This window comes from Garra rufa, chromosome 14 (genome assembly GCF_049309525.1).
Source record: "Garra rufa chromosome 14, GarRuf1.0, whole genome shotgun sequence".
NCBI classification, from domain to species: domain Eukaryota; kingdom Metazoa; phylum Chordata; class Actinopteri; order Cypriniformes; family Cyprinidae; genus Garra; species Garra rufa.
The window spans coordinates 37,562,998-37,585,146 of NC_133374.1; the positions used below are offsets into that span (position 1 = coordinate 37,562,998).

Here is a 22,149-nt window from a genome sequence, read left to right on the forward strand (position 1 = left end):
CTGTTCTTCAGAAAAATCCTGCAAAGTCTTCAGTTTTCTAGCATCTTTTGCATATTTGGACCCTTTCCAAAAGTGACTGTATGATTTTGAGATCCATCTTTTCACACTGAGGACAACTGAGGGACTCATATGCAACTATTAACCCTTAAGCTCTCCTTGGGGTCAGGCTGACCCCACTGGAGTTTTCCTTCATTTTTTTTATAAAGTTCCCTTAATCTCAGGGGCATGAGACTCTGTGACTTTTCCTAAATAATCAATCAATCTAAAAACACAAAAAAAAATCTGGACTTAATTCGGTTGTTCTAAAGGTGTGTAAAAAAAAATTTTACCGTTTCCTCTCCTTGGGGTCAGATTGACCCCACATTGAAAATGAATGGGAAAAGTAAAAAAAGCTATTTTTTTTTTTTCATTTCGTTTGTCCAAAAAAAAGTAGTAAATCCAGTTTAAATCTAAAATAATTAACATTTAAATAAAGGCCTGGTCCTACAGCATAAACTCAAAGTGGAACGAACTTTCTATCTCACACACACACACACACACACACACACACGTGTGTAACTGCAACAGGGAGCATTTATATAGAAATTGGCATAAAAAGAATCAACATCTGCTATAAATCTGAAAATGTTCATACATAAATGAAAGACTGGTACTAGAGCACAAATGCAACATGGAACATGCATGTTGACTCACACACACACCCACACACAACTCTACACAAACACACCACACAGCACCCCCCAAACACCCCCCCCCCCTAGTGTTGGGCGATATGCTCAATTTTCAAATCGCCCTATCGTCAGCCTGAGAGATCGCCGATACACGATACTATCGTGCTAATTTAATTAATTATCTCTGTACTAAATTCCTTATTCGTTTTGTAAAGGTAGACTTTCTTTTGGCATATGATTAAGTTGTGCGTGTACAGAGCGTTGACTATAGTTCTGCCGGAGTTGTTCAAGTTACTTTCGGTTTCATTCTCTGCTATCGTCAGTGAGTGAGCTGTAAATGTGCGTGCCAGAATGTAAATGAATGAATCTTTCTTTACCCGTCATATTGCGATAATGTTACCGCTGTATGTCTGAAGGTTGTCATCAGGTGATGTTGTAGTTAAGTTCATATTGAATGCGGAGAAGTGACGCGCGTGTAATTCACGTGCGTATGTTTAGCGCCATCTGATCGCATCGTAATTCTAATTAACGCCTATAGACGTTACTGAGATGAATGTTTATGTTTACTGTATACAGACTGATTATGATACATCGTAAATTAATTACCTCTGTTATCCTAATGACTGCAATGCTAATATAATATAACACTCCCTTTAGAATCAGTTAATGTACCACCGTACTGGATGATGAAAATCTCCCATTCTCACTGCACGAGGTGCGTTAAGGCGCGGTGGCCTCTCTATGCGTGTGTTTATACCGCGGCAAGTTTCTGAAGCATCCTAGAACAGACTCTCTGTGCTGCATTGCTAAAGTTAAGTTCTTTGTTGACGGATAATAATAATAATCGTCTAACTATCGTCAAAGGCATCAGCAACAGGCGATATCTCTGACTATCGTCGATACACGATACTATCGTCTATCGGCACAACCCTACCCCCCCCCCCCCCCCCAAAAAAAAAAAAACACTCCCCCCCACACACTCACACAAAGAGAGAGAAGAGAGGGAAAAGTGCAGATAAAAGAAAGATGAAAGACAAAAATTCAGCATATCTAAAAAACAAAAATTCTATGCTTTTACAAAAAAACACATTTTTTATTTATTTTAGAATGTTCAAATATATATATATTTACAAAATATATATCATAAAGTTGTGAGGAGAAGTTGAAGCATGAAGAAAAATAAAGTGAAAATGAAATTAGTCCCTAAGGGCCTCTGCTGGATGTATGTGGTCATTGCACTTTCTTTCTTTAACTATATCTTCAAAGGTTTTCCACTAACCTGTAGATAGCAGTACTGTATCCCTAACACAGAGCAATGTCCAAAAACAATTTAGATTAAATTTAGATCATCATTAAGGTGATTTTTTTATTAAAAATATTTTTTTTATAAGCCACTTGGTGGCGTAGTTGAGTAATTGTGCAGTAAATGGGTAAAAAAGTACAAACTATCCATGAAAACACAGCAGAACTGTAAAGTTGAGAAGTAAACGAAAAAAATGATATATAGTTTATAATATTAAAAATGTATAATTCATTATGGAATCACACTTTCAATCCTTGGGGTCAATCTGACCCCAAAGAAAGTAAAGATAAAACCTACTTAAGGAGAGTTGTAGGGTTAACCATGCATTAAGAGCCGGGGGTGAAAACTTTTTGAATTTGAAGATCAAGGTAAATTGTACTTTGATTTGTCTTCCAAGAAACTAATATGTTCCGTTGCTTCTGAAGGGCAGTACTAAATGAAAGAAAATGATATTTCAAGAAAACCCATCTTCAACCCATTCAAAAGTTTTGGCTCTTAATGCATGTTTTCTCCTTCTGGAGCATCAGTGAGTGTTTGAACCTTCTGTAATAGTTGCATACGAGTCCCTCAGCTGTCCTCAGTGTGAAAAGATGGGTCTCAGAATCATTGTTGGAAAGGGTTCAAAAAACTGAAAACTGAAGAATCTGGTGGATTTTTTGAAGAACAGTGTCCAGTTTAACTGTTCAGGACAAACAAGGGACTTATGAACAACTATCACTAAACAGTGGTAGATCATCCATGTAACACACAGTATTAAGAACGAAAAAGGTAATTTTTTTTGTTCTTGTGGACTATAATGTAAACATCTTTTGTAAAATATCCTAAACAGGATAGTACTAAATAAAAAAAACATGCATTTTGTATGATCTCTTATTTTGTTCAAATGATTCACATTTTCACAGATTCTGCAAGGGGTTCCCAAACCTTCGCATGCCACTGTAATTGCTGTATGCAACTTTGCATCTAATGAATTGATTTATTTATTAGGTAAACAATTGTACGTAGAATGACTGTTTGAAATCAGAGTGTCTGCACAACTAAGCAAATGAAGCTGGAGGTCAAAGGTCAGAGAAAGTGGAGTCACCTGAGAGCTGAGAGCTGGACAGAGCTGCAGCTGAACTCATAGAGCTCCTGTGCTCCGTCGAGTCTCCATCACGCAGTGAACACTCCTCCTGAAGCACACTGGACCAGGACTGAGACGCTGAACTAGTGTCACCTGCACACAACACATGTCAGCATCTATGCTTCCTGCACACATCTAATACACTAAAACTGAAGCCATGTTCACCTGCGGTCACTCCTGTGCGTCTCAGTGAAGCGTTCAGCTCTATGCTGTATTTATCTATGATCTGCTGCACAGAGTCTCTCATCTCCTGCACCTGGTCAGGGGTCACGTGACAGGAACTGGATCTGGGTGATGGGCTGCAAACATCAGGCTCCATGCAGAGATGAGACGCATCTGAGAAAGAGATGCAGACATGAGCTCTGATCCTGAAACACACCCTCGTACAGGACTGACCTAGACTCTCAAGTTCCAGAACAAACTCTGAATGCAAAGGATCAAACACACCTGGCTCGTGGTCACTAGTCGAGTAGCTTCCTGTTGAGATCGTAGTTGATGAGAGATGGTCTGGATCAACAGCTCTAAAGCTCTAGCAAACAAACACAGAGAACAGTTTCACACAGTATGAACAGGGGTTAAATTGGGATTCGTTACAGGAAGGCTTCCTATATACAGTCAAGCCCAAAATTATTCATACCCCTGGCAAATTCTGACATAAAGTTACTTTTATTCAACCAGCAAGTTTTTTTTTTTTTTTTTCCAGAAATGACACAGGCTTCTCCCAAGAGATAAGACGACGATGTACAAGAGGCATTATTGTGGGAAAAAAAATATTTCTCCGCTTTTATTTACATTTGAACAAAAACTGGCATGTCCAAAATTATTCATACCCTTTGCAAACTGTCAGTCTATGGGAAAATCCAAAGTTCTATACCATTCCACATAGTCCACGATGATGCCTCTTGTACATCTTATTATCTTCTGGGAGACGTCTGTCTCATTTCTAATAAAATGGCTGGTTGAATAAAAGTAACTTCAGTCAGAATTTGTCAGGGGTATGATTAATTTCGGGCTTGACATATATACATACACATACATGATCTTTCTTTTTTGCAAATATGATTTATTGTGCAAGCAATATTCTCATCAGTTTTCTATCAGCTGTGACAAATCTGCATGTTTTTTTTTTATATTTAATTCAAGGGCTTTTTTTTCTTTATAGAGGGCATTTTCCCCTCTAACTTCATTAATTTTTTCATTTCAAATTTTTACATTTGATCTATAAATTTTATTACAATAACATGAATATTGTCATCTATACATTATCAAATTAAATAACTGACACTGCAAAAAAACACAACTGAATTAAATAATGGTTATGAGATCAAGTTTTTTTGTTGTTGTTGTTTTTTTTAAATCCACATTAAATTTTAGGGGAAATTATACTTTTAAACAAATTTACAACACCAGTATGGCAACTGTCTAATGACCGAGTCGTCGTGATGTTTGAGCATTGGATAATGAAACTTTGACTCAACCGATTTGTTCAAAACAATGAATTATTCAGCAATGAATCGTCTGGTTGCTGTAAGATGCACTGTGGTTTTGCTGTCTCTGAAATTATTTTTGCTGCTGAAATAGAACAAAAGCAGTCTGCAATACTGCACCTAAAATGTAAGTGACCTAATTTTATTGGACTTGCTTATTGAACTATTGAACAGTTGTGATGGTGAAAACGTGTGATGTTGCTTAACTAACTGTATTTTAAATAGAAAAACTTTCCATCTGAGTTTTTTTTGTGTTGCGCGTTTTGATTTCTCCTGGAGGGAGTGAGCCTCGCATCAGTGTCTTCACTGGGTATTCTTAGTGAATATTTGCATTTATTCACATGCCATTGAATTAGCCATTCATGTGGTGGAGTGTCGTGATTTTGGTTTGCGTTTTGGTGATTGCCAAGTTGTTTTTGGCTGTTGATGTTTTAATCTGGTTAGGCTACTTGTGTAGGGTTAATGGAGCGTTAATGCCAAGCCCTGCAATCTATGTGCCGTGGCTCAGTAAGACTGTATAAACAAACTGAGCTCAGTTCAAGTGTAGAGACCTTCATTGCCATACATGCGTTTATTCACATGTACTTCAGGTGCAAAACACTCTCATCATTGCTCAGACACATACATCAACACACACGTCTGCGCGCACGCACGCACACACACACACACACACACACACACACACACGTCTGCACACACAAAAGCGCAAAAAAAAAAAGCAAACAAACACAGACAGCTTCTCTAGGCATAATCACTGGTGATGGCACGCTCAGATTTGGCTAGTTTTCATCACTGATCAACACATCTGTGGATCTCAGAGGAGCCGTCACTGAGGTTGTGTGTGTCACGTGATCGGATTACCATCGGTGAGACACTGAACACAGTCTTACCTCTTGCTGGTGATTCATGCTGGAGGGACCTAAGAAACGAACAGGACAAGAGTGTTAAAGCAGAAATAACCATAGAGAAACAGGGCCAGTGAAATGAAACTCTGGGCTCTAAAGCAGAGCTGCGGTGAATGTGCCGTTTCTTACTCTCTGAGGCTGTTCCATCACGCAGGAGCATTTCTCTCCAGGACATGCGGCTGATTCTGCCTGTGACCTGTGACCCCTGACTGTGACCGCTGTGAGTGTCTTCAGAGGAGACGGCGGGCAGAGACGCACTGCTGGACTCACTCACATCAACAGACTGCAGCTCTGCAGGAGCCAATCACAGAGCACAGACTCGTCACATGAGGTCAGACACTTGTCCTGAATGAGGATGACATGAGGTGTGTGCTGGAGCTCAGGTGAGCTTGTGTACCTGTGTCCAGACTCATGTTGACTGGAGTGTCCACTTCCAGTATAGCACTGAGTTCATGCTGCTCCATCCGCCGTAAGAAGGCCAAACGGGCAGGTGGACGAGACACGGGTGGCCTCACTCTCCCACGATGCACTGGGGCTGGATCATGAACACAATCTACAAGACACATCCAGCACATTTTAATATATATATATATATATATATATATATATATATAATTTTTTTTTTTTTTTTAATGAACCAATATCACTTCCCAAAATCTTTCAGTCTGTAGTGTTGGTTGATGCATTAACAAAACGTCACTAAACATTATTGAATATCTGGAATGCTATAAATAATCACAATATGCTTTGTTACTTAAAAAAAAAAAAAAAAAAAAAAAAAAAAAAAAAAAAAAAAGCACAAAACCAGTCTTAAGTAGCACAGGTATATTTGCAGCAAACGCCAAAAAACACTGTATGGGTCAAAATTACAAATTTTCTCAATATTCCAATATTTTCAAATATCTGTATCTGAGACAAATATAGTCCTATCCTAAGAAACTAATTTATTCAGTTTTCAGATGTCATAACTCCTAATTTAAAAAAAAAAAATTGACCCTTATGACTGGTTTTGTGGTCCAGGGTCACATGTATTTTTACAACAGCCAATCAGATTAGAGTACCAGAAAGAACTGAGAAGATTATTATAACCCAGCCCTGTGTGTGTGAGCACTGAATTTACCGTTTGAGAGGACTGCTGTGGAGAGAGTGGCTCTGTCCTGCTGAATGGGTGCCATTGAGGGTTCACTGTGGCCGTTAGCTTCCTCAATGGCATTTAGCAAAGACTTCAAAGTCATCCGGTGTGTCTGAACATCACCAGAGCTCGATGCTAAACCCTACAAGAGGAGCAGTGCTTTACTGTAAGAGTCAATGATGTGATGCACAGATCAAAAATACTGCTGGCTTGAAAACACCTTTAGGTTTAATACATCTTTTAAAAGGGGTCATCAGATGCAAAACTCACTTTTACATGTTGTTTGAACATTAATGTGTGTTGGCAGTTTGTGAACACAACCACCCCACAATGATAAACATACACCCAGTGGTATTGTTTTAATCTTTAAAAGTGATATCCCCTTTTTAAAATCAGGTCATTCTCAGCTTCTTGTGGGTGTGACGACACACAGACAGAGGCCCCTCCCACGATAGTTGATTGACATGAGCACCTTACATTAGCCCCGCCCTCACCGAGCTGAAACAGTCCGACTCTGATCGCCATTGTGTGACTCAAGTGCAGAGGAAGACAAGAATGTCTCAGATTGAGCGATTGAGGTGTTCTGTTGTTGGATGTAATAATGAACATAGCAGTCATTTACTCCCGACATCTGAGCCGCTGAAGACGCAGACGATTAACGTTACTTTCGTTTTTGAAAGGAAAGCACTGATCCTGATCTACATATGCGTCTATGTTCGTGTGAATCATTCGTGATGCAGCTTCACCCACAGCAGAAGTGATAAGGGGTTGTAGGCCGTTTGCAAAGATGCATTTCTTATTAATGTGCTAGTTAGCAAGTTTCACAACTAAACGCGGCTAAAGTAAACATTACGGCTCATCATCCCACGGTAGAGAGGGGCGGGGCAAGCAGAGCTCATTAGCATTTAAAGGAACATGCAACAGAATAGCTCGCACTAACAAGGGCTGATTTTGACAAGGTAAAAATTGTTTTACACTACCATTGAGAAATTAACCAAAAGTATGTTATAGACTTCTCATCAAGACCCTAAAGAATCATATCAACATGTGGAAAATGGACATCCGATGACCCCTTTAAAACTTAATTTTGTAGGTGAATTATTACTTTAATAAAAGTTGAGACTGTTGCATAGTTTATTTCATACTTATTTACTGGTAAGCTTTCTGCTTGTGTGGTGCTTGGTGAAAACAAACAGATGCGTGTCATGTTGGCTGGTCAGGTGAGGTTTACCTGTCGGTCTGCTGTGATCAGAGCCTGCAGGATGTCTCTCTGTCTCCTCATCTCCTGTCTGTCTGCCTCCACAGATGGCTGCTCTCGCTCCGTCTCACTCTGAAGCAGCGAAGGTGCCGTCACTGACCCGCTAGCCTGCCGGCTCCGCAGGAGCTCCAGAACCACAGAGGGGGGAGGAAGAGGAAGCCGGTCCTGCTCAGGAATACCGTCTTCCTGTTCATCCTGCGGGGAGCCTTCTAAGAGGACTGAGGGGCGGCTGGAATCAGATCCAGAGAGGTTTTGCGGGCTGACACGAGGCTGCTGAGGAAAACAGAGGCTGTGAGGTTGATGAATGACGAGGATGGTAGCATGATGAAGATGAGCACTAACCTGTGACAGAGCAGGACGATACTGAAGCTGACTAGCAGGTGCTTTTCCTGGATGGAGGACACGAGGGTCAGGTTTGAGATGAGGAGGAAGCGCAGGGCGGTGGTCAGATTGTGTCTCCAGAGGAAGACAGGGCTGCTGTAGCGCTGCTGATGTGCTGTTCATGGCGTGTCTTAATTTTAGAGTATGCTGATACTCCTCCAGCCGTCGACGAGCTTCCTCTACACACTTCTTATGAAGCCTGTGGAGAAGAGCACACAGTCACACATGTGATATGTCAGGTGCATTACTGCAGCAGTGTGTGTTTCAGTCAGACCTGTTCTGCTCCAGGAGTCTCTGCTGGTACTGATGGAGTCTCTGCGTGTGCGTGACATCTGGCCAAACCTGCACACACAGCCAAAAGATTTTTCCTACCAATTTTTTTCACCATTGCATAAATTAAATAGCCAATATTTGCTTTTTACAGTTTTGTCTTGCCTTTAAAAGAAACAAATTAATTACAAAACAGTTTAAAAATATATTTAACTGAACATTAACATTCTAGTAGACATTATAGCCTACCAACAAAGCACACTTTAACTTAAAATTTGTAAGTTAGTAAAATAATATTCTTTATAGTAATATAATATTTTAAGACCCCCTTCTAGAATCAGGCATGTGTTTTTAATGTTCAAATAAATGCAGCCTTGCTGAGCAAAGGAGAATGTTAGAATAAATTTATTAATAAATGTATAAATGTATTAATAGAGCTGTCTTTGTCTTTTTTTGTCATTATTTGTCTTTTTTTATTTTATTTGACAGAACAACAGTAAAATGCCAATACTAACATTTCTAAATGTTGACTTTTATTTAGTGGTAAACCCGCAAGAAGAGCTCAGTCCTAGTTTTTGCTGGCAGCAGCAGATTTGTGAATGATTGTCATCTTTGGTCTTTGAACCCTGGCTAAGGAGCTGCTGTCAGAATAAACACAATTGGTGTCTGGTGTATTAGACAACAGAACGTTCTGGAGTTGATTGACTAATGGATGATTTCAGTCATCATACAGTAACCTTTCTCTTCTCATGAAGACATGCGATGCGCTTCTAAACAGTCTCTCGCTGTCGCTGCTTGGAATGATTTTTGTGTCTTTCTCAGACAGTTTTAAATGCTTCCACACTGACCACATGTTTGATCATTAGTGCACGCCTCTAAAGATGAGTATTAATCAAATTAACTTAAAACAGCAAAACTCCTGCACATTGAGAAAATGACTGATTTATGTTTTCGGCAGTATATCATTCATGATCAGTCTGGTTTGAATAATCGCACCTCTGCAGGCGATTCAGGAAGTGCTGTGCTCTCTTCAATCCCAGCATTCCTCTGAGCAGCTTCATGCAGTGCCCTGCTGGTCTGTTGAGCATCTCTCAAGCGCTGCTCCAGCTCACGTCGTTTCTCCTCCAGCTCCTCCAGCCGAGCCAGCTGCTCCTGCTGCTGTCTCAAGAGCACCTCCACCTGGACAAGAGGTCAATCAGGATTATGTTAGAGCTGGAGTCACCCACGACAACAAGGAACTGAGAAGACTGTGTTTCGGATTAAAATCTCTCATATATGTGCTACGCTGCAGTCTCTTTTCATGCAAACAAAGTTAGACACTAAACCAGATTAAACTCATTAAAGGAGTAGTTCACTTCCAGAACAAAATTTACAGTTAATGTACTCACCCCATTGTCATCCAAGATGTTCATGTCTTAATTTCTTATTGATTAAAGAAAGAATGTTTTTTGAGGAAAACATTTTAGGAATTTTCTCCATATAGTGTTCTTCAATGGTGCCCCAAACAACTTCCAAAATGCAGTTTAAATGCAGCTTCAAAGGACTCTAAACGACCCCAGCCGAGGAAGAAGGGTCTTATCTTATCTAGCCATTTTTAGGTCATTTTGTAAAATTAAATGTATATACTTTTTAACCTCAAACACGAATCTTGTCCATTCTCTGATGCGCATGCAAACTCTGTGTAATCTGGTTTAAGACAGTTAGGGTATGTCGACTGACCCAGTGTTTACAAAGTAAAAAAAAACGCAAAGGTCAAACACCATTTACAAATAAGGGTAAAACAGCAGTGTAGGTTTTTGGGAGTTTTTCGACATACCCTAACTATATTGACCCGGATAACAGAGTTCGCATGCGCATTGCAGAGAATAAACAAGACGAGCATTTGAGGTTAGAAAAAATACAAATGATCAATTTTAGAAAATAACTGATCGTTTCGCTAGATAAGACTCGGCTGGGATCGTTTAGAGCCCTTTGAAGCTGCATTTAAACTGCATTTTGGAAGTTCAAACTTAAGGCACCACGGAAATGTTTAAAAAAAATTATTTCTTTACGACTGAAGAAAGAAAGACATGAACATCTGGAATACCAAAGGGGGTAAGTTAATTAGCTGTACATTTTTTGTTCTGGAAGTGAACTTCTTTAATTTCATGTCCATGTATTTTTTGTAATCTGGTAAATATCCATATAATAAGTGCAATATCAGAGCATGCTGGTGTCCTCATGATATCGCTGATGTCTGAGCTCAGCTCAAGTGTAGATACCCTCATAGAGTGCAAGTGTTTGACAAGCACATCAGGTACAGTAGAGTCATCACAGCTCAGCATTTTGAACAAAGTCTTAATGATCAACACATACTGGAATGATGCTTGTTTGTATGAGGACAGCAGATTTATTAGTGCCACATGTCCCATATAACCCACACAGACAGTGATGTCCTAACTCACATGGGTGGGCTGGTCTATATGTGCTCTCCTCTCGCTCTCTGGCATCAGATGGACCCGCTCCTCCGGCGGTAGCAGTGTTCCTGCCACAACAGCTTCATCACTTACATCAGGAGCTGAGGAATGAGATCAGAGAGGAGAACATCTTAAGAGTCCCTAAAAGCAGTTTGATTTAAAAAAAAAAAAAAAAAAAGTTGAACGTTTACCATCATCAGTGTGTGTTGTGCTGGGCGTCTGCTCCTCTAAACTGCCTCCTGAAGCCTTCTCCTGGCTGCTTAATGATCCCGTCTCAACACTCAAAGCTTCCTCCTCAGCGTCTCCCTCATGTGACGTCACTGGCGTATCAGCGGTCTGCTGTCGGGTCCTCTGATCTCTCTGCCTCCTGATGCGCTCCAGCAGTCTGGTCAGAGCCCGTCTGCCTGGGTCAGCCGGAGGAGATACTGCCAAAACACAACACAGACCATTATTGAAGTTTCAGTCTTGACTGCGGTCTAATCAGATGACACCTGCTCTCTGATTGGCTGCCCACCTGGAGTTTCAGTGACTGGAGTCTCAGGCTCCTCTCCTTCAGGTGCATTTTCAGGGTCAAGGGTCACATCCAGCTCCTCATCATGACTAGCAGCAGACAGAGAAGGAAGAGGTTCGGGCACCAGCTGCAGCACCAAGTCACCTTTGACCTCTGGAGAAGATCACATGATGAGACGATCAATAAACAACAAAAGCAAAAGAGCTTGTTAACATCACACACTAGTTTAGAATGTTATTGGTCCACTCAAAACAGTACGATCTATGGTCAAGCCTGAAATTATTCATACCCCTGGCAAATTCTGACTGACTTTTATTCAACCAGCATTTTTTTTTTATTAGAAATGACACAGACGTCTAACAGAAGATAAGATGTACAAGAGGCATGATTGTGAAAAAAAAAAAAAAAAAAAAAAAACCCTTTACATTTGAACAAAAAGTGGCATGTTCAAATTTATTCATACCCTTCTCAATAATCAATAGAAAAGCCTTTATTGGCTATTACAACAATCAAATGCTTCCTGTAATTGCTGATCAGCTTTTTGCATGTCTCCACTGGTATTTTAACCCATTTATGTTTAGCAATGAGCTCCAACTCTTTGAGGTTGGAGGGTCTCCTTGCCATCACCCTGATCTTTAGCTTCCTCCATAGATTCTCAGTTGGATTTAAGTCAGGACTCCGGCTAGGCCACTGCAAAACGTTAATGTTTTTGTCTGCTAACCATTTCTTCACCACTTCTGGGGTCCGTTCTTCGTACCTCGCTAACTAAGTTAGCTGGATTTGATTGTTGACGATTTGGCATGATCTTGGATTGTTTGGTTCTTCGAAGCTCATCCTGGACTTGCTGTCATAGCAACAGGTGCGCAAGCTTAAACCTGCTCTGGAGCAGGTTTAGTTCATGTAAACAGGATTTAGGCTGCGCTCCTGGCGGGTTATGATTGGTTGAAATGGCGAGGTCACATCTGATTGGTTAAAGAGCACGACTGACACGGACTGACTCACGTGGGAAAAGAAAAGTAGTTTGCAAGAAAGTGTGTATATATGTGTGTGTGTGTATATACACACATATATATATATATGTATATTGAATAAACACTGTACTTTTTAAACTTGTTATTCATGAAAGAATCCTGGGGGAGAAAAAAAAAAAAAAAAAAGGTTCCAAAAAATATTTGGCAGCAACTGTTGATATTATCCAACATTGATTATTCTAATAATAAATCAGCATATTAGAATGATTTCTGAAGGATCATGTGACACTTAAGACTGGAGTAACAGCTGATAAAAAAAAAAAAAAATCAGCTTTTCATCACAGGAATAAATTCCATTTAAGTATGTTAAAATAAAAAAATAAAAACATTTTATATTGTAAAAACATTTTGCAATATTACAGTTTTTTCTGTATTTTTAATCAAATAAATGCAGTCTTGATGAGCATAAGAGACTTCTTTAAAGACTATTACAGGTCTTACTGACCCCAAACTTTTGAACGGTAGTGTATAAAAATATATATATATATATATATATATATATATATAAATAAAATAACATAATCAAGGAAAAAACATGTAACATGGGCAGCATTAACGCATTTAATTTAACTTTTTGCCAGCCCTCTCTCCTTGCTTTTCCAGCCTTTGCAGTTTTCCCTTGCGTTTTAATTAAACTCTGAAACTCCTGAAATCCCTCAATCAAGAGTTCTTGCTCTGCTGCAGAAAAATACTGAGCGCGCTCCTTCGACATGTTCGCCGACCAATCAAAGAGTTGCCGATCAATGTTTCTACTATCGATACGTAGCCCCTTTTAAGCCACCCAGTGATCTCAGATTACTTCATCCAGCTATACTGATCATCAACAACAGGTGCGTTCGGAGAACCGGAATAGCGAGCTCATAGTTAGCGCGATGATTTGATCTTGGATGTGTCATTTGATCTTGGATGTAGTAAGCGAGGTACGAAGAACGGACCCCTGCTGTGTGTTTTGGGTCGTTGTTGTGCTGAAATGTCCACTGGTGCCCAAGGCCAAGATTCTCTGCAGACTGCCTGATGTTATTGTTGAGAACTGTTGAGACAGTCTACTGTGATGAGGTTCCCTGGTCCACCGGCTGAAAAACACCCCCAAAACATTAGGTTCCCACCACCGTGTTTGACAGTGGGGATGGTGTTCTTAGGGTTGAAGGCTTTTCCTTTTTTACACCAAATGAAGGCTACATCATTGTGGCCAAACAATTCAAATTTTTGTTTAATCTGACCATAAAACAGAAGACCAGAAGTCTTCTTCTTTGTCCAGATGAGCATTTGCAAAGGCCAAGCGGGCTTTTGTGTGCTTTATCTGGAGAAGTGGTGTTCTCCTTGGTCTGAGTCTGTGGATCCCAGTGGTGTTCAGTGTCCGTTGGACTGTCTGCCTTGAGATGTTCCACCAGCAGAGCCCAGATTCATCAGGACTTGGTGGTGATCCTTGGATTCTTTTTGACCTCTCTCACTATCCTCCTGGCCAGCACAGGTGTCACTTTTGGCTTCCGACCACGTCCTCTGAGATTTTTCACAGTATCTTTTAATAATACTTTGCGCTGTAGCCACAAGAACTTCAAAACATTTAGATATGGTCTTATAGCCCTTTCCTGACTTGTGAGCAGCCACAACGCGTAGCCGCAGGTCCTCAGTGAACTCTTTTGTCTTAGTCATGACTGTCCACAAACCAACAGCAGAGAGCTTTAGTTTTTCACCTGTTGAGTTGATTAAAACAGCTGCTCCCAATGAATCAGGGTAATTAGGATGCTTTAGAACAGCTAGGACTATTTGGAATGGTATAGAACTTTGGATTTTCCCACAGACTGTGACAGTTTGCAAAGGGTATGAATAATTTAAAAAAAAAATATGTTGCCAGGGGTGTGAATAATTTCGGGCTTAACTGTATATAGCAATAGTGATGCCACTTATGGTTTCCCCTTCCATTCTGGGTAACTTATGTATTCATGTGTTGGAGAGGTTCAGTGGAGTAAGAGCACATACTGCGCTCCTCTGTGTACACGTCCTGAAAGGCGATCTCGAGCTCCCGCTGCTGCTCGTCCCGCAGCTCTTCCTGTCTGTAGAGAGGCTGGAAGATCTGTGCCGGGACGCTGTTCACCGCTTGTCTGCGGCGCAGGAGATCGGCCTGCTGCAAACGCTCCAGCTCAGAGAGCAGCCGTGATCGATCCTACAGACGAAAACATGACAGAAACACATCAGAGTCCTCACTGTAACACACGACCGCATCATGAATCAGACCACACCGATCAGAGCTCTCTACCTGTGTGTGCTGCTCTCTCCGCAGCGCGTGGTTTCCTCTCAGTCGTGCTTTCTCCAGTCGCTCCTGCCGGTCACGAGCTTCCTCTCGCTGGAGCTCCTCCAAACGCTGGATCTCCAGCTCTGCGGCCTGTTGAGCGCTTGGCTGAGAAACACCACAGCATTCACATTACAACAACATTGATCAACATGTAAGAGCAATATCAGAAAAGCTAGAGACAATATGAATGTGAACATTGCCGTTTATAAAAAACGTATGATAATACAAAACAATACAATACAATATTTATTTATAAAGCACATTTAAAAACAACCAGAGTTGACCAAAGTGCTGAACATTGTAGACTAATAAACTCGCGAACATAAAATTAACACACACCAAGGTATCAAAATAAAAGAGTAATAAAACAACGATGTCATTGAGGTCACGGAGTATTAAATTTAATAGATCATCTTATTTAGCACCAAACAGTGTGGAAAACATACCTAGATTATATTAACTACATTTGACTGTACATTTCAAATGTACTTTGACTGATGTGGAAAAATGATACCCTTTCAGAGCAGAGAAAATACCTAAAATATGTGTGACCCTGGAGCACAAAACCAGTCTAAAGTAGGGTTAGTTGATTAGTAATATGCATTGCTAAGAACTTCATTTGGGCAACTTTACAGGCGATTTTCTCAATATTTAGGTTTTTTTGCACCCTCAGATAACAGATTTTCAAATAGGATAGGACAGTACTTGTTCGAGATACAACTAACAAACCATACATCAATGGAAAGATTATTTATTTCAGATGGTGTATAAATCTCAATTTAAAAAAAAATAAAAATCAACCCTTATGACTGGTTTTGTGGGCCTGGGTTACATATTGAGATATACACCACCGTTGAAAAGATTTGGATCAGTCTCTTACGCTCATCATTATGCTGCATTTATTTGATCAGGAAAGAGACAGAAAAAAAAAATAAAATAATAAATACTACTGTAAAATGTAAAATATAAAGTAATGGTTTCTATTTTAATATACATTAAAATATTTTTTAAAAGCTGAATTTATCAGCCACCATTACTCTAATCTTCAGTGTCCTTCAGAAATCATTCTAATATGCTGATTTATTCCTTTTATCATCAATGTTGGCAACAGTTGTGCTATCAAATTTTTTTGGAACCTTTTTCATTTTTTTGGATACTTTTTTCATTGAGAAATAAAAAGTTGAGTGAAAATAAGCGAAGTCGCGTCTAACAGTATAAGCCTTTGCTACCAGTTTTTATCAATTTAACACATCCTTGCTGAATAAATGGAATCCATTCTTTAAAGAAAGAGGAAGAAACGTTTTCTAAACCTCAAACTTTTGAACAGTAGTGTATATTGTTAGAAAAGATTTAGGTAACACTTTACAATAAGGTTCATTAGTTAAACATTAGTTAATGTATTAACTAACATGAACTAACCATGAGCAATACATTTGTTAATGTATTTACTAATCTTTATTAACGTTAGTTAACGGAAATACAGTTGTTCATTGTTTGTTCATGTTAGTTCACACTGCATTAACTAATGTTAACAATTTTAATAATGTTTTAGTAAATGCTGAAATTAACATTAACAAAGATTAATAAATGCTGTATAAGTCCAGTTCATTATTAGTTCATGTTAACTAATATGGTTAACTAAATGTTAACTAATGAACCTTATTGTAAAGTGTTACCAAGATTCCTATTTTTTATATATGCTGTTCTTAACTTTTTATTCATCAAATCTTAGAAAAAAGATTCCAAAACCTATTAAGCAGCACAACTGTTCCCAGCACTGATAATAAATCAGCATATTAGAATGATTGATTGATGACTGGAGTAATGATGCTGAAAATTCAGCTTTGATCAGAGAAATAATTTAGATTTTTAATGTATATTAAAATAAAAGAACATTATTTTACAGCATAATATTTCATAATATTACTTTTATCTGTGTTTTTGATCAAATAAACAGCCTTGATGAGCATTAGAAACTTATTTAAAATACATTAAAAACTCTTACTGATCTCAAACTTTTGATCTGATCAGTGTATACTAAATATAAATGCTTTAAAACATTGACTAATTCTATTTTTCTCATGTTATAATCTCCATTTGTGGGCATTGCTCATGCATGTACCTGCTGCTGTGCGTCGTTCTCTCTGTCCACAGCTGTTTGTGTCATGTGACAGTGTGTGAGAGAGAAACGCTGCTGCTCTGCTGCCTTGAGCGGACGCGTCGTCTTCTTCCCAATGCTCTGAGACAGAAAACATCACAGTCATGGCATGTTCTGACAGCTCTCTAACAGCTGATTGTGTGGAGGAGAGCAGGCTGTACCTCCACTGGGTTTGGAGGCGGCGGCGGCAGACCGGCCACTCTCTCGGCTCTCTTCTTCTCCTCCACCAGAGCCTTCCTCCGCGCTTCAATGTGCCTGTTATCAGATATCAGTTACATCTCACACATGATCATGACACAGCATCTATGTTAGGAAATCCCAGCTTCAACGTTCATGAGAAGCCACTATTGGCTCAGATCAGGATGTTTATTTTTTTTAAAACACAGAGCACGTATAGAAGCGCATGCTGACCGGCAACGCTGCTGCTCTTCTTCATGTCTGCGGGTGCTGAGCTCTCGCAGAGCCTCCCGATGTCTCTCCTTCGCCCGCTCCTGCCGCTCCACACTCCTATGAGCCAACGCTTCCAGATCAGGCTCCTACACACAAACAAACAACAGTGTTTAAATGACAGTTCACTTGAAAACAGGTGCTCTGACGTGAAAGTCATTTTTTGACATTGACAGGAATAGCTCAGACAAAAAAAATTAAGATATGCTGAAAATTCACTCATTATCAGATTATCCAAGATTTTGCTGACTGTTTGTTCATCAGATTTACAGAAATGTGTGATTCCATCACCAGGGTGTCTACAGGTTTGACCAAGCTAAATTTAAGACATTTTAAGACTTTTTAATACCATTTTCAAACAAAATTTAAGACCAAATTGAAAGTCCCGCAAAAGTCTAGCACAAAACTATGAAGATATTTTAAATTATTATTTTATTTAACTGATTATTCTTGGGAATATTCAACAGAAAACACTATTCCAGAAGAAGAAATTATTTTCTATTCCATGACAAAGTCAAGGCTCTCACACACTTTGAAGCCAATGTAACAGTGTAACAAACACAGATTTTGAGTCATGGATCGGATCATTTTTCGGATCAGCAAAAAAAAAAAAAAAAAGTTTGTTTTTCCCTAATTACTGAATGCTTACTTTAGGTAGGCTACTTCTCATCCACAGCAAAAACTACTATCTGAACTAAAGTTCAGTAACAAAACAAGAACAATTACACAAATGACAAGTGTAAATGAATACAACATAAAGTTAGTAATAAAATCAATAACACTAGTATTCAGGAGGGGAAATTTAATAATTAATTGTAAAATAACTAGTGTTTCTCACTGCAGGTATTTATAGGACGCTGTCTCTTTAAGGCCAAATGCACGAACCGATCGAAACACATCTCTTTCTCAGCTGTTTCGGTTCACTGAAGACATAAACGACTGTTAAACAGAATACCAAAACGGGTATTAAGACATGACTTGGTATGTACGTTTCCGTTCAAATAGCAGTTAAAAGAGGAATCAATCTGTGTGAATCACGCCGCGCGCCTCTCTCTCCTCTCTCTCTCTCTGCACGTGCTCGCGTCAGGTGTGTGCGGCAACGTAAAAACATGTGCTAATTATAAACTTTTACTCTATGATGGTTAAACTTAACAGTTAATCTGCGAATCAAATGCGTGTAGTTTGGCGGAAACCCGCTAAATCTGGCAACACTGCGGCGTTGTCAAGCAAGCGCGTGTCTAGCAACAGAACAGATTTAGAACCTGCGCAGGAGATTCTCCTCAAAACGATAAACTTTTCCTTTTCAAAGTGTAAAAAAATTAAGACCCTTGGATTTATATTTAAGACAAATTAAGACATTTAAAGGCCTTATTTTAGGACAACGGAATTTAAGACTTAAGACTTTTTAAGGATCCGCGGCCACCCTGATCACTGTCTCACCAATGGATCCTCTGGAGTGAATGGGTGCCATCAGAATGAGAGTCTAAACAGCTGATAAAAACATCACAATAATCCACACCACTCCAGTCCATCAGTTAACATCTTAAGACAAAACCTCAAACAAATCCATCAAGAGGTTTTTAAAAAGCCTTTTTCACAAAAATCGGAAATTACGTCAGCGCAGGGTAAAGTCAGTTCCGCTACAGGTCAGCGCCTATTATATTAATATGCTCTTGTCTCAAATAATGCCTTTTACATTTTCTGTTTTGTCTGTTTTCCCAAGTTGTTCTATAATCAAAGAAACAACATTTTTACTTGTTTGTGATTTATATGGACACTCGGACCGCTGACTCATCAATATAATATGCCCAACATAACGCCAGCTATAGTTTCTGTTCTCAATCTCCGGTATATTTAAGCGTATTTTCTCAACTTACTCAGTCACTTCCCTCGAATCACTACATCATGGTAAATTATGACAGCATTTATGTCCAAATGCACATTTTCCCAAGATTAAATTTAACAATTCTGAGGCCGGATGATGCATAAACTCAATACAGCAACGTAATCCAGATCCAAATGGAATAAAGCCATTAATCGGAGTCTTGTCTTGTTTAGTATTATATTATTTTATTATGTATATCCCTGGGCACATTATGCAACGTACATTTACACCGTAAAATGAATAATGCAAAGGAGAGCAAATTGAAAATACAATATTACTTTAATAATAATAAAAACAACATTAATAATTGCGAAAAAATGACGTGAAGACTCATAATGCACAGCCAGCACCAAATAGAACGGCAAAACTCAAAACTGTACTGTATTATAAGTGCTAACATTCATAATTAAATAAACGGTCTATGTGATGACCAGAAGCTGACACACAATTTTAGAAAAAATGTTTGCTATTTTTAGAGTAAAACCCTGGTATATATCATAGTATCTACTTTGTAAAAATAGACTTAAATTCCCGAATTTACGCGTGTTAAGTACGGCCACTGCTGTCACCGGAAAAACTTTTACCCTGCAAGCACCAATCCGGAAGCCAGAAACACGGAAGTGTGAAAAAAGCTAATTAAAATACATTGAGTCCATAATCCTTAATAACAGTTCCTCCAGTGGAAATGTCCATTTTGTCTTCCACATCAATATCCAGCCACATATTTGTTCAGAGCTGTTTTGTCTTGTAAACAGTGCTTGATCTGTGCAGATTTCTCTCCTGATTCAGACCAGACCACTTTTTTCACTGGAGGAAGCATTATTATAGATAATGGACTTGTATTTTAGTTGAAAACATCTTAATGATGGATTTGTTTTAGCGTTTGTCTTCTCCAGATGTTAACTGATGGGACTGGAGTGGTGTGGATTATTGTGATGTTTTTATCAGCTGTTTGGACTCTCATTCTGACGGCACCCATTCACTGCAGAGGATCCATTGGTGAGACAGTGATGGAATGACACATTTATACAAATCTGATGAACAAACAAACTCATCTACATCTTGAATGAACTGTTGGTGAGTGCATTTTCTATTTTTTGCTGACTATCCCTTTAAAGGGACTGATTAAAACAGCCTCTTTATGTTTCTCAAACCATAGACATTCCTGTCAAACCATGTGTGATGTTGACTGGCTGACTCACATTCTCCTGAGCGCTGCGGTGTCCGTCTCCAACAGATCTCAGGCTGTGCTCGTAGTGTGTGGACAAGGCCTGTAGTTTGAGCGTTTGCTGCTGCTGCCACTCGATCTGCAGTGAGTCTGCGAGGGTCTGCAGCTGCTGCTGTTTGCGCTCCTGCACCTGTCTGCGCACCTGTCGGGCGATGAAGCGCTCCTGCTCACGCACCTGCAACACAAACACACATACATTCACTACAGATAGAACACAGGGTTGACATCCTCACTTATAAGAGTAGTTCACGTTCAGAACAAAAATGTACAGATAATGTACGCAATCCCTTGCCATCCAAGAGGTTCATGTCTTTCTTCAGTCAGTCAATGTTTAAGGAAAACATTTCAGGATTTCTCTCCAAATAATAGTGGACTTCTATGGTGCCCCGAGTTTGAACTTCCAAAATGCAGTTTAAATGCAGCTTCAAAGGACTCTAAAAGACCCCAGCCGAGGAAGAAGGGTCTAATCCGGCGATTTTAAAAACATTTACAACTTATATGCTTTTTAATCTCAATTGTTCGTCTTGCCGAGCTAGACATGACAATCCTTTAAGGTTAAAAAGTATACCAATTGTCTTTTTATTTTTTTTAAATAACACATCAATTTGCTAGATAAGACTCTTCTTTCCCGGCTGGGATCCTTAGGAGCCCTTTGAAGCTGCATTTTGGAAGTTCAAACTCAGGGCACCATAGAAGTCTATTATATGGAGAGAAATCCTGAAATGTTTTATTCTAAAAACATAATTTCTTTACGACTGACGAAAGAAAGGCATGAACATCTTGGATGACAAGGGGGCGAGTACATTATCTGTACATTTTTGTTCTGAAAGTGAACTTCTACTTTAAGTCTGCTACTCTGGTGCGTTACTGGCACATATTTATAAGTACTAAATTACACATCTATACACATTACAACAGCAGCAGTAGTATTACTTATCGTAAATACTGTTAGAGTAGCTTATATCTTTATCAATCAATTCCTTTCCAGAAAACCACGATGTTAATCTTCTGTAATATCATCTTCACACCTCATGGTCGTATTTAGCAGAGCTGAGGAGTTTATTTGAGGCAGTTCTTACCTACTTAACTAGTTTCATGGTGTGCAAGACAAAGGAAACTAGTAGTGTTAGTAGTTGAAACGCTTAATAAATTAAAAACTAGGAACACACACCAGCGTGTTAAAGTAAATTCTCTTGTTTGAGTCGAGTTTGAGTTCATGTTGAGGTGACTCTGACCTGCTGTAAGCGGAGTTTCCTCCTTCTGTCCAGCTCCTCTTTGACCAGCTGCGCCTCCTCATTCGGGCTGAGCCTCAAACGAGTCTCTTTCCCCCTCATTTCACACTAACGATGAGTTCCTCACACACACAGCCTTTCTGTCTAACAGTATCATGGTTCACAGACGGGTTTCACTGCACGCACACAGCAGACGCACAGATTTATGAGAGGCTTGTGTTTGATCGACTCCATGTCAACAACCTCCCAACGGCTGCTTCAAAGCTGCGACTCGTCACTTCCGCTATTTAAACCACCCGCGGAACAGCAAGCGCTGTTGGGTTGAATTATTTATTTATTCACGAAACATACAAGAAAAATAATACGTACTAGGGAGAT

General features: G+C 39.4%; 1 protein-coding gene across 1 annotated transcript in view; it reads right to left on the bottom strand.

The window, feature by feature from the left end:
* The window catches only part of cep295 (centrosomal protein 295), a 37,973-nt gene extending 15,968 nt beyond the window's left edge, over positions 1-22,005 (bottom strand). Inside the window, exons 1-21 of the mRNA XM_073817955.1 lie at positions 21,775-22,005; positions 20,514-20,714; positions 17,391-17,515; positions 17,141-17,234; positions 16,944-17,060; positions 14,786-14,926; positions 14,509-14,692; positions 11,501-11,650; positions 11,178-11,411; positions 10,975-11,087; positions 9,527-9,709; positions 8,535-8,602; positions 8,222-8,459; positions 7,853-8,152; positions 6,610-6,763; positions 5,887-6,042; positions 5,619-5,780; positions 5,475-5,503; positions 3,545-3,626; positions 3,263-3,433; positions 3,059-3,190 (exon numbers count right to left, since the gene is read on the bottom strand). Of these exons, the coding sequence (XP_073674056.1) occupies positions 3,059-3,190; positions 3,263-3,433; positions 3,545-3,626; positions 5,475-5,503; positions 5,619-5,780; positions 5,887-6,042; positions 6,610-6,763; positions 7,853-8,152; positions 8,222-8,459; positions 8,535-8,602; positions 9,527-9,709; positions 10,975-11,087; positions 11,178-11,411; positions 11,501-11,650; positions 14,509-14,692; positions 14,786-14,926; positions 16,944-17,060; positions 17,141-17,234; positions 17,391-17,515; positions 20,514-20,714; positions 21,775-21,873 (3,133 nt within the window). The 5' untranslated portion in view covers positions 21,874-22,005. The remainder of the gene's footprint in view (positions 1-3,058; positions 3,191-3,262; positions 3,434-3,544; positions 3,627-5,474; positions 5,504-5,618; positions 5,781-5,886; positions 6,043-6,609; positions 6,764-7,852; positions 8,153-8,221; positions 8,460-8,534; positions 8,603-9,526; positions 9,710-10,974; positions 11,088-11,177; positions 11,412-11,500; positions 11,651-14,508; positions 14,693-14,785; positions 14,927-16,943; positions 17,061-17,140; positions 17,235-17,390; positions 17,516-20,513; positions 20,715-21,774) is intronic.
* Positions 22,006-22,149: the final 144 nt, after the last annotated feature.